This window comes from Gopherus evgoodei, chromosome 3 (assembly GCF_007399415.2).
Source record: "Gopherus evgoodei ecotype Sinaloan lineage chromosome 3, rGopEvg1_v1.p, whole genome shotgun sequence".
NCBI classification, from domain to species: domain Eukaryota; kingdom Metazoa; phylum Chordata; order Testudines; family Testudinidae; genus Gopherus; species Gopherus evgoodei.
Genome location: NC_044324.1, coordinates 176184026 through 176196804, shown reverse-complemented (window position 1 = coordinate 176196804; position 12779 = coordinate 176184026). Strand labels below are relative to the sequence as shown.

Below are 12779 nucleotides of genomic sequence, written 5' to 3'. Positions count from 1 at the left end.
GTCAAGGGATTTCATAGATTTTTAAGGCTCAAAGGGGCCACTGTGACAATCTATTCTGACTTCCAGTACAACAGGGGCTATAAAACTTCACTCAGTAATTTCAGCCTGAAGCCCATAACTTCTATTTGAGCTATCATTATTTTTTAGAAAGATATCCAGTCTTGTGATGGAGAATCCATTATGTCCCTAGATAAATTGGTGCAACAGTTAATAAGCATCATTGTTCAAAAAATGTGCTTTATGTCTAGTCTGAATTTGTCTAGCTTCAGTTTCCAACCATTGGATCTTATTATGCCTTTTTCTGCTAAATTAAAAAGCTGTCTACTATCTGTACTCTGTCCCTTGTGTAGGTGCTTGTACACTGTGATCAAGTTACCTCTTAATGTTTCCTTGGATAAACTAAATAGAGTGAGTTGCTTAAATCTTTCACTATAAGGCCTATTTTTCAAATCTCAAATAATTCTTATAGCTCTTTTCTGAAACCTTTCCAATTTGTCAATATGTTTTTTGAAGTGTGGATAACAGAACAGGACACAGTACTCCATTCATGGTCTCCCTAATGCCATATATAGAGATAATACCACCTCCCTATTCCTGATAAAGAGATGTATGGAAAGGACAGTCTTTTACCTGCTAAAGGACAGTGTGTCAGTGGCAAGCCTGGAATACAGTCCAGAATCCTGACTTGCAGTTCAAGCTGTAACCTCTGGACACACTCCTCACACACCTAAGTAGACAATTTACGTGCTTCTTACAGCTATAGCCAATTAAAAATGCAAAAACAATCACCCAGATTTGTGTTTTTGACACATATATCTAATATATAAAAGGGATACAGAATTAATTATGTCCATCTTTTTGAGATTTTTAATAGGTGACAATATCAGATTTGTGTAATTTGCAGTGTTTGCTAAATATATTGATATGCTAATTACCTTGGTCTGCTGCTTCAAGACCTTTGTGTGGCTTCTATACACTCCTATTTCCTCTAAGAATTTCACAATTAAATCACTTTTGCAGATTCAGATCATAAGAGAGTCATAATTATATTGACTAGTGCCATAATATTGTGAGTTGAAATCAGTTTTGAATGAAGCTATTCTGAATGTAGTCTGTGTTCAGAATACATTGTATTTGTATATGCAAAACACTGTAGGTAATCGAAGTGCATTAAGTAATATTTATTTTGTGTCTGCCTTGGTTTCATGTTATTGAAAGTTACTTGGAAGCATAAGTCACAGTAAATGTTTGTGAATGGTGTAAAGATAATCCTTGACATTCCAACCGAATGTGCAGTTTGAAAGGTGAAAACCAAACCCTAGCTCCAATTGTTATCTTTCTAGTGTTGGCAAGGGCTCTTCACTACCAAAAGATAAACATTACAAGAGAAAATAGAACAAAAGATACCATAACTCTCAAGCGACATACAGAGCCATGAAACCAGATCTAGTACAGTGGTGACAAGAAAGAGTGGAAAAGTAAAATCTGTCTGATATGAAGATGTAAACAAGAAATTACCAGCTAGTACAATAAATTACATACCAACAGAACAGATCACGTTCAAAGCGCAAAACCTCATTGCAAACTTTAAATAAGGAGATTGTTCTAACCCACCTCAATGTACTGGGAGCAGCTTGGAGAAGCAATAAGAAAATAATTTACAAAGGTGATAGTAAATAATAAAAATGTGATTGTAATGCTTCAATAAAGATTAAAGTATAATTTCAAATAGTTTAGTTCAGCAATGTAATAATTGTTAATTGATATTTTATTGTGAAAAGATATAATTAAACAGAAACTAGAAATGATCTTTTAGCTGGTTTCTGCCCCTCAGCATTGAAACTGCCCTTAACAATGTTACTAATGCTGTTTTTCTGGCCAAGTAACACGTCTTCTTCCCCATTCTTATTGGTCTTGATCTGTCTTTTGCCTTTGTCAGAGTTATGGCTCTCCTAATAGACAGCCCCTCCCTTGTGTCTCTCTCTGGCACTATCTCTCTGAATGTTCCTTAAGAATCTCTGTTAGGGTCTTTGCACTTGGCCCTCTTCTCTATTTTATAACTACCTTATACTGAGACTTCCTCATTTATCATACAGTTTCTACCATTAACAATTTTCAGACTTACCTGTATCCTTCGATTTCTCTGCCTATTCTCATCTCATATCTTCAGGTGCCTCACCAACATCTCTTCCTGGATGACCTGCCTCCACTAGAAATTGAAAACTGAATCCTTATCTTTCCCCCCCAAACCTTCCTTGTCCTCCCCTCTTCATTACCATTGGCAATTCCATTAGATGCTGCGTTCCTTGGGCTTGCAACATCATCATACTTTTATACTCTTTTCTTCCCTTCACCCTCCCACTGCACACATTGATTCTATCTTTGAATCCTACCATTTTGCCCTCTACAACATCTCCAAAACTCACCCAGGACCATGCTTCCCCATTCCTATTGTGAAAACTCTAGTACTGCTGATGAACTGATAGTATCATCTTCATCTCACTGAACATTTCCCATGAAATAGCTGTTAAGCAATATGTGCCGAATATTTGAAAAGGTAGGGCTGTGATGTATGAAATAACAAATGATTTGACAAATGAGTTGCTCACCAGGTTGTCTAATTCTACCTTTTCTTCCAGAATCACCTATGTAGAAAATGTTTCAGCCTGAACTAGATTTTCAATAGTTATAGTAGATACTTTTAATTAAGATGACAATGATTTCCTAGCCCTTTTTTTTCACTGTATGCTGCTTCAGTACAGCTTTGGTAACATATTTAGAGTTTGATGTAACCTTATTGTAGTTAATGGGTCTTTCTATTGATTTTACTGTGCTGTGGATCAGGCCCTTACTTTTACATAATTAATTCATTTAATAATCATTGTGATAATACTGATCGTAGTGAATGTATTTGATATTCATGTCAATGTCATATTTTATGTACCTCTATAGGATTTCTATTGTAATTCAGCACTAATTAATACACCATTAAAATAAAGTGTTATCCACATTTTTCATTTAAGGCATAAGAAATCTAGAAGTTCATAACATATTGGCATCATTGTTCAATATCAAATGTATCTGGGAACTATGTTTCTCAGGCATTAGAAAAAAGCACATAAAATAAATGTGTCAGCACACAAGTTACAACTCCTCTAACACTGCAGTAGCTTACCCAAAAAAATCTTTTTAATGTTTCCTTTATAAAAAACCAACAACAACAGGATCCATCTGGATTCCATCAACCAGGACATTTTACATTTTTTTACATAAAATGTTTTTAGCCTTCTTTCTTCATCCCGCATGACTTCTGGTCTCCTATGTTACTTTATGTTCCCCTCCCAAGAATGTTAACAAAGATGCATAATCAGAATGCAAAATAACTTCATTTTTCCTGTAAATCTATATTTAGATTGTTTTATATTGTTTATAATAAAATCCTTAAAATAGAGCAGAGCCATTGCACTGTTGTCCTTGCAAGATTGGGGCTTTAATTATCTCTCTACTATCTAATCAACATGGGATATTTTGTTTTGCATCATTCCTAATAATGGTAATATGTTAAGCTGGGGGGTGGGAGGAAAGAAAGGTTTAAAAAGAACACTAGTTATCCTGTTAAGAAAAAATTTAGATGAAAAAATCTTTCTGACTTATTGTTTTGATTTTAAAGTAAACTACTGAGAATGCTAATCACAAAAAGATTATGTTGAAAAAATGTTTTCAGAGCTGTAGATGAATACAGAAAAGCAGAGCACAATGCTGCTGTACGAATCCAGAGCTGGTTTCGAGGATGCAGAGTCCGAGCATACATCAGGTATTATGATTTTTTTTCTATTTTAAACCATATTTTCAGTCACTAATAACGTTCCAAAATTCTCACATATTATACTTAGCTTGTTTTCTCTCTCTGAAAGTGAATGTTTCTGTAAAATGTGAACAAAAACAATTTGTTTCTGTAAAATGTGAACAAAACCAATTTGTTCAATTTTGGTTTTTGAGTAGCATAAAAATATATATATTACCATTGCAACACTCTTTCAGTATTCTAGGGATATCTGAGTTTGACTTGAAAAAAATGGAATGTTGTGCATCAAGAGTGCCTATTGTACAAACTTTTCTTCCTCGGATTTTGTGGATAACGTGAACAGAACTGTATGATGTGGCCTACTGAATAAAGCACTAGCCTATGACTTAAGAGACCAGGGTTCTATTGTTGGCTCTGACTTGCTAGGTATTATTGTTATTTGACAAATAGCATGTGATCATATAATTAAAAACTGAGGCCCTGGTTCTGCAAAGTGTTACATACTTGGAAACAATGGAACTACGCACATGTTTAAATTAGTCATTGTCTGACAATACCAAAAGAAGGACAGGAGACACTTGATATGGTTGTAATCAGGCTGCAACTTTATTATTAGATGTCTGGGACTACCCGGTAGATAATAGTGCAGGTAGCTCCATATCATGCAGTATCTACCCAGAAACATCTTTTCTATCCAGGTCCCCCAGCCAACCCATTGCTGGGACCTTAGCATCCTGCCCCCCTTGGTTAAGGTAGGCTATAAGAAAGGGGGGAGGTGTCAGTCATAGGAGTGCCATGCCACTCATGCCTGCCGCATCAGTCACAGGAGCCCCAACACCTCCTCCCCAATTCCGCTCCTTTCACAAACCACATCCTTTTTAATTCCTTTGCCAAGCCATTTATCTGGTCACTGTATCCCTTTCTTATGGATTGTCTGCACTGGACAGCTGCCCCATACTTACATAATGAGTTGCAATATCAAAGCCTAACTCCCTTCCTGACTCACCACAAAAAGCCCTCCCTGAACCTGCTGCGAGGAAGGTGAAAAAAACTCGACTCCACCTAGGCCAATCTGGTGGTGAGGGAAAAATTCCTTTCCAGTCCCCCTACAAAGCAGTGACTGGCATGATGCCCATGGCAGGTCCTGACCATACCTGGTAATTTGTCACCTCAAGGGTAGTGAAGGTAGGTGCTGCTTTGCCTGGTGTGGGGAAAAGGAGCTTCTCTTGCCAGATTCACCCCCTTTCAATTCCTCAGTCCTTTCAGTCTCTGGGGATGAGTCAGCATCGCCATACTGACCCATTGCCTCTTTTACAGAAGCTTCTAAGCCCTTTTCCTAACCCCCATTAGAAAAGCACTATTCTCCGTACCCTGGCAAGCTGGACAATGCCCCCACTTAAGGTGCAGTGCAGTCATATGCATAAATCTTTGCAGGATTTGGGGCTGTCTCATAATGTATTAGGAAGCAAAGCAAAGTTGTTATACTAGCACCTAAGCTGGCTGGGAATTTTTTTTTCCCTTGGAGAAATATCAACAAAGCCAAAACATGTTTCCTTATTGTCAAATTTTTTACAACTCCCAAACTGAAAATTTTAGAAGTTTTTCAGTTTTCAACATTTTCCCATTTGGCCAAAAAAGGGTTCTGGACCATTCAGAAGTATTAACTGTATTCTCCATGAATTGTTTAACCAGTCACACAAACACCTATTCTTAAGTGTATTTTGTAATGCTTAATAATGAATAACTTTTATAAGATTAAATTTAAGTAAGTTTGCTGTAACCCACTTTTTGGAATAAGTATACATAACATACAGCATTGCCTAAAATCTTGGAAAAATCTTTCCAGTGTAACTTATAAATATATTATTCTTTCAGTGTGATCATTTGTAATCAAAATATTTTGTTTCAGGTATCTGAACAAAATGATGATTATTATCCAGAAATGGTGGAGAGGCTATCAAGGAAGAAAACACTTTAGAAAAATGGTGGAGGTAACAAATGAGTTTTACAATTATTTTAGATATTTTATCACTCAAATGATCAGCTGTTCATTAACTTGCCCCTGGTTCTAGTCCAAAAGTTGAGAGTTTAGGCGCTGATCCTGCATACACTTATGCATATTCTTAAGTTAACTACTATGAGTAGCTCCGTTGATTTCAATTGGACTATTCATGGTTATGAAGTTGAGCATATGCATTCCTGTCTGCAGGATTAGAGACTTAGGCTTCAATCCAGCAATGAGCTCTGCACTTGCAAAAGTCTGCCTGTGTTGAGCTAATTGCAGGAAACAGGCTTTCGGTTGGAAGTATTGTTTTCCTGACAGTACTCTTAATTCTGAAAAAAACAAGTTAATATCTCTACACATCACTATCCTGTGTTTTAGTGGTTTAAATTTCTTACTTAATGAACCTTGAAATATTTGAGGTTTTGCCTTGAGGCACACAGCAGATCACAGCCAATCTAATTTCCTTGATTGACTTGAAGATAGAAATGTATGATAGCACACTATCTTAAACCTCTGTTAAGAAGTTTAGAAAATGAAGAAGATGACAATTTGCTCTTAACATACAATGGTAAAGTTTTTAATCAGTAGTTTGCATCACTAATTTACAAATTTATGTTAATAGTTTCTATTCCAATACTTTGTAATTTGTTCTTCATTTTTTCTTGACTAATTTTATTGAAGCCAAATTGCTGTTTTTCAATATAGAAATAAAAATACACAGAAAGGAAAAAAATGTAGAGTACTAAATAATAATAGTTCAGATACTGTTGACTTGTTCCCCACTGGTTGACCAGCTAGTTAATCAGACTGAGTCATCCTTATTGGCCATGTTTTCAAGGAACTTCCTATCTTATTGCAATTTGTTTGTGCAAATTGAGTTCTCTTCTGAAAAGTGACTATGTGTGCTTAGTGGGACTTAAGTGGTATATAGTCACCCCCTGGTGAATGTTCTTAACAGTAAACAAAATTAGGGTTGGACTTATCTCAAAAACATATACAGTAAAATTCTGAAGATGGCAATTTAATCTTGACATTCAAGAATCAGAATCAAGGAACAACAGTCTCTGTTTCTGGCACCTGATCACAGACTTATTTTGAGGGCTTTAGTAGGGCACAGGTGGCACATAGGCCTTATGTCGGCCCTCTGCACTCAGGTTAATGTCACTTTTTGTTCAGATCACCAGATCTACACAGGCAGATATCTCTGGACAGTCACATATTCAAATGTCAATCTCTTGGTAGACAATAATCAGTTTGTGGTTAAAATAGTAATGCCATCATCTGATGTTCAGTCATTTTTATATATATATATATGTGGGAGGTGCATTGAGAGTGGTGACACAGACTGACAAAGTTTCTGATGTAGAGCTCTCAAATGAGGCACAAAGGGAACAACACATCATCATTTTGCTGGGTGGGGACATGGAGGAGGAATTGCATCAGTGGTGCCGTGCACTATTGCCTTGCCTTTTGAGGCTGTTTGACCTCAGCTCTTAGTGGCCTGATTCTCTTTCTATTGTTTCTTTTCAAATAATTGCCCTGGCAATTCAGTTTTGCAACAAGAGTGAGTCTCTTTTGAATTAACAGAAATTCCCTTCAGTCTGTCAGAATAACAAACGTTAGAAAAAATAAACCAGCTCTCCACCCTTTAAATTAATTGTATAGCGTCTGCGAAAGTTCTTAACAAATGAAAAGTGGTTTTAATTGTGGTTACTGTAACACACTTTGTTCAGGGCACATCATTTTCTAAGCCTCCCAGTTTATGTACTGAACTGGGCAGAAACAGTAACAATGATGGGAGAGAAAAGCTAGCAATGGGGGCAAGCAGGTATCTTGAAGCTGAGGTCAAGAAATTAGAAAATGGTAGGGAGCAGCAAAGCATCAGTCTGAAGGATGGATTTAGGAGACAATTTCTCTCATGCACAAGATGAATTTGCTTCAAATGGAGACTTTTCAAATTACATGGGCTCTAGAGACTCAAGCTTCCCCTGAAGTTCTAGAAGGTGGTAGAGGACAAATAAAGGCAAAACAGACAGTATATTTAAAAGACAGGACAATAGGATTTAACATTCTAGGTCAGATCATCCATCCATCTTGTTTCTGGTAGTAGCCAATGCCAGATGATTCACAGAGAAACAAAAATACCCCATAAGGCTTCTCAGTTGTACAGTGGTGAGCATGGAAGAACTTCACCCCCTCAGTATCTTATGTTGTACTTACCAACAATTTGGCTGAGGAGGACTGGATTTGACAGCTTCTGGAGTTTGTCAGTACAACTTCTGAGTTAGCCATGTGACTTTCTGCAGAATGATGTCAGGTGCATCTTTCTCCCTATTAATCAGTAGGCTCCTTACTCACTGCTCGCACATATTTATGCCCTTGGATTTAGAAAATGAACTTGAGTCTTGCGTCTAAATTGTCTATGCACTAGCATATTGTGCTACCTTTATTAAACCACTGGGCTAGCTCAACTTGGAATATTTCAAACAATGAAATGATCTAGCAATTTAGGACAAATTTAAGTAAAAATAGTAGTAACATTTGTGTTAAACTCTTCTTAACAATTATCTTAACGACTCTAATGATAATTAAACAGGATGCAGTGGACATGATAATTGTTAGATAAAAAAATGATTGGTCACTTTAAAATTTGTCTGCTGATAATGACTAGATTGGTATCAGTTGCCAGCAAACAAGATAAAGCATATGCACAAAATACCCATGATTACTTGATAATAAATCATTTTAATTATTATATTCAAAATTGTGAAATGAAAGTAGCACTGATGCGGAAAATAACAAAAGCTCAGGCTCATCAGATCTGCTCTCCATATGTGCATCACTCTAGTATTTTCAGTTGTTAGTATTCCAGTGCACCTCCTTCATAGTGTCCAAATCCAGTAAATAAAGTTAACTGAGTTTATAACTTTATGGAGTCATCTATCAAATTAGTTATGTATTTTTTAAAGATAAGTGTGATAGAAAAATATACATTTTTCTGACTATTTTTGTCAAGTTAAAAGTTCTAATTAACCTTTTGTGTTCATTCTCGTTACCCTTATGATGCAAGCTGGACTGAATGGACAATTTCTTCCACAGTCTGGAGCCTTGTCCTGCAGGAAAGGAATTGGGTTTTCTTTTTTTAAATAGTAGCTCAGATTTTTTTCTATGAAACACAGCCCACAGAGCAAGAAATCCCTGTAAGATAAAAGGAATTCTAAGGCTTCAGGACTATGTACCTAAAAACAGTATAAATTATGAACGTATTTGTTTCTAACTTTGAAGAGATCTACCTTAAAAACATTTTAATACTTTGTATACATCACAGTTCAATGCTGTCTCAAGGCCAAATTCAGCAACTCATGTTGAGTAGTCCCCATCAATGTGACTTCTTGGGTAAATTCTACTGATTGGTGCAGAAGGGTGACACAAGGCCTCTGTACCACTTAGGCTACATGTTAGGCCCCATTCCAATTCCTGTTGAAGTGATGGTTCTCCCTGAATGTAGTTGCACTGTGGACTCATTTATGTGAGGAAAATGACCCATCAGTAACAGATCATTTTCCTAGTGGAGATGAAACCTGGAAGTATTTCAGAACAGAGAAGAAAGAAGAATGTTGATAATGATAGATAACTGTGCTGGGATTTACTTATAGAGGAATTCAAAATTAAGTTCTAGAAGTTCTATGTTTTGGCAGTAAACCCACAGGAGGCCCTACATACTAACATCAGGGATATGCATAATAATTTATAAATGACTGGTCCATTTTAGAATAAAATTCTTTATAGCAGGACAGAGGCCACAATACAGGAAATTATCCCCATTCAGGAAATGTACATAGGTACATAAAGTTAAGCAAGTGTTTTGACGCTTTCGTGAATAGGATTGGACCTAAGCAGGTACTTAAATGTTTTCCTGAATTGCAGTTAGAATGAGGAGGACAACACCATTTGCCAAACAAGCTGACATTAAATGCATTTGGTAGAATTCTTTCTGTTTTTTTTCTTCTGAAATAGAAAGTCTATTGATTAAAAGGGTCCATACAGACTTTGAGCTGGTAATCAGTGAACAGCTGAATGAGGAAAACAGATTCTTCCCTCTCTAAACCCAGAAGCAATATATGGATCATCTTCCCAGGTGAACCATGATCACCACTATGGCCTTTGACCTCTGGTAGCATACACAACTTGCTGAGTCCTGTGTGATGGTTTGTGGTTAGTAGGTCTGTGCACATGGTGCGCCATCAGCCACATCTCCACCACACATGACACCCTTCACACCCCGGTTAATAGGCTTGCAGAGCCTGTCTTTGTAGTATGCAGGAAAATGTGGCCTCTGATTGCTTAACCCATCTGTATTCAGTAACCCTGTACTATGAAACAATACACATGGCATTGTGTTATGGGCCTCGTGATTTCACCCATATGGAAAGTAAAGAAAGTGTCTGTTGAGCATAAAAGAGAGTGATCTAATAGTTGCACAGTCACACATTCTGGATGCATATACAAAGTGTTTGGAGGTGGAAAAAGACAGAGAGGAATCTTTGTTAGCATTTGTTTCATTTTAGAAGTTACTTACCTTATCTTTTAAATCAGCTTAGAGCGACCAAGAAAATGTGTATTATTTAATGACCAAATCTAGAATAATTAAAATACAATAGCTACATTAATTGCTATAGCAACCAAGGGAACACCAATTATTAAACTGCTCTGTCTAGAATGACTCAACTCCATATTCCACCATATAGATTTAATTAATATTGTTCACTATATAAGTGCCAGTCTGGCTAATATCCAGAGACAAAAATGCTAGAAAAAATTGTCTCACTTTCTTTACCTTTTCCACTTTGGGACCCAGAAGCTTGATGGGATGCTTGCATTTTATTACTATAGGATCAGGTGTTTTTCCTCTAGAATCGTAAGCTGTAATTAACATTTCCTTTCTTCATTTCAGTTCTTACTTCCTTCACTCTCTTTTTCCGTAATCATCTATACAATGAAAAAAGTTAAAATACTGTTATATCTAGATGAGCAAACTTTTCTCTCTGTCTTATTTATATCCTCCATACTCCTGATCAATTGACTCTTAGGATGCTGACCAGTTACCACTGCTATGAAACAAGCTTGCTACCCTTTTGGCTGTCTCCTACACTCTGTGGAACTTGAGTTGTTAGGCTCCTTAAGTTGTATGGTCCAAAACGTTGTATGTATGCAATTTAACAGTTCTTGCAGGATTATTTGTCACTAGGCATAAGGGGGAGTGCATGACAGTTTAATCAGCTGGGAGAAGGGCTTGTTACTCTTGTCAGAGAAAGAGGTTTGTAGAAGAGAGGGGAGGTAGAGATATTTGTCCCTAGGTAGAAGGTATGGAGGATTTTGCCTGATGTGGACACTTGGGTCATTTTTCATTGTGAGAAGACTTGGATAGTCAGGCAGGACACACATTTTGAGAAGGGAGAATAGGATTTTTCCCTACATTTCAGGTATAGTATTGTAAAGAAAGGGAAGTTGTCTGCGTAATTCTCCATGTGATTAATCTTTGCCTTAGTCCCATGCTCTTGTAAGAGCAGGCTATTATAAGGCCCCTTTTTATGAGAGTCACCTTCCTCAATAGTGTTCTGGCTCAAAAGTGTAAGCGTCATCAGCATGTAGAAGTGGAATTCCCTGAGCAGATCAGGAGAGGAGCCAAAAAGGTGTTTTAAACTATTCTTGCTCAGTGACAAAACAGGAGCCCCAAGGTCATTACCGAACCCTGGCTACTTCCAACAAAAAAATAATTCATAAACTGTCTGTACCAGTTTTTGCATTCTTACCAAATTTGGAAACGATGAGAGGTGAAGCAAAATTGAATCCATTTAATCTAACAGCTTCACAATATTCCTGGGAATGGAACGCATTATTTCGTTGCTATATTTGTAGTCTACAGCTAACACCAGTCATGAAAGATTTATGGAGAGAAAAGTTAAGACAGATGCCATTAACTGTTCTAATTCATAATTTTGAAGTTGAGCTGCTGTTTGAACATCCATAGAAAGCAAAACATTTTCAAATTTAAGACATTAGAATTTCTGCAACTTTCTGCATAAAAATTGCATCTTTGCAATTGTTTCTGTTTATATTATTAGTGAAGCAGTATAATATTAAAGTAAGTATTTAAAATGCACTCTAATTAAACTGCAGGACTTATGCCTTACTTAATGTAATGAAGAAACAGAATTTAAAATGAAGTAGCATCATTGTATTCATTTGTAAATAACATATTGCAGCCAACTGTTCCTTAATTGCCCAGACTGTTGATAAATAATCCAGTCCTGCTGCTCTCCACAGACAATTTGCTTTGGATCAGAGTAGGCAATTCAAATAACACTAATTACAGTGAAACCCTTTTATAGTGAATTCCTGTTTGCCATGGGGGAAAAAATTCACTATATCAGGGGAAAGCACTTTTGCCTTTGATTTGTGTCTAAAACATGAGAAAAACATAAAGTCGCATGTTGTGCTAAATAGAGAACGTACACTTACATTTAAAGTACTTATATTTTACTTTTTATGATACAGTTGTGAATTATATTCATTTTGCATTTGTAATTAGAGGGCGGAACAGATGTGAAAGCTTAGTTTAAAGTGATGTATCCATTAAAATAACCTATGCTGCCAAGTGATTGTTCAGTATAACAGGGGATCTGTTCACTATGAGAGGAATTCTACTTTATTGGAAGGAAACCAGGACTTTAGGAAATGTTGTCTATATCAGGGGAGTCACTGTAACATGGTATCATTGTATTTATGATCTTATGATGTTAAAATGAATATTAAATGAAACAAAATTCCCAGAATTACTCGGGAGGCTGCTAAGTACATAACATTTAGTACAGATGGTTGGAAGGCACAATTTTGCTCCATCACCGCACCCGTATCCTTGAACGATTTCAACTGAAGACAGCATTTCTTTGAATTTTTCATTAAACC

At 36.5% G+C, this 12779-nt stretch overlaps 1 protein-coding gene and 1 long non-coding RNA gene across 5 annotated transcripts in view; one reads left to right on the top strand and one right to left on the bottom strand.

Moving 5' to 3' along the window:
* SPATA17 (spermatogenesis associated 17) overlaps positions 1-12779 on the top strand; it is a 173153-nt gene that overhangs the window by 1055 nt on the left and 159319 nt on the right. For 3 of the 4 annotated variants that reach the window (XM_030557504.1, XM_030557502.1, XM_030557505.1), the window contains exons 2-3: positions 3725-3814; positions 5715-5796. In XM_030557504.1, coding sequence (XP_030413364.1) covers positions 5728-5796 — 69 coding nt within the window. In that variant the 5' untranslated portion in view covers positions 3725-3814; positions 5715-5727. Of the gene's footprint in view, positions 1-1559; positions 1667-3724; positions 3815-5714; positions 5797-12779 lie in introns of those variants that run through there. The other variant, XM_030557503.1, reaches the window with a different exon arrangement.
* Positions 8690-10780, bottom strand: LOC115649022. The gene is made up of 3 exons (XR_003999719.1): positions 10648-10780; positions 9104-9391; positions 8690-9008 (listed from the first exon to the last, which is right to left on the bottom strand). It is a non-coding gene; the product is annotated as an uncharacterized LOC115649022 (long non-coding RNA).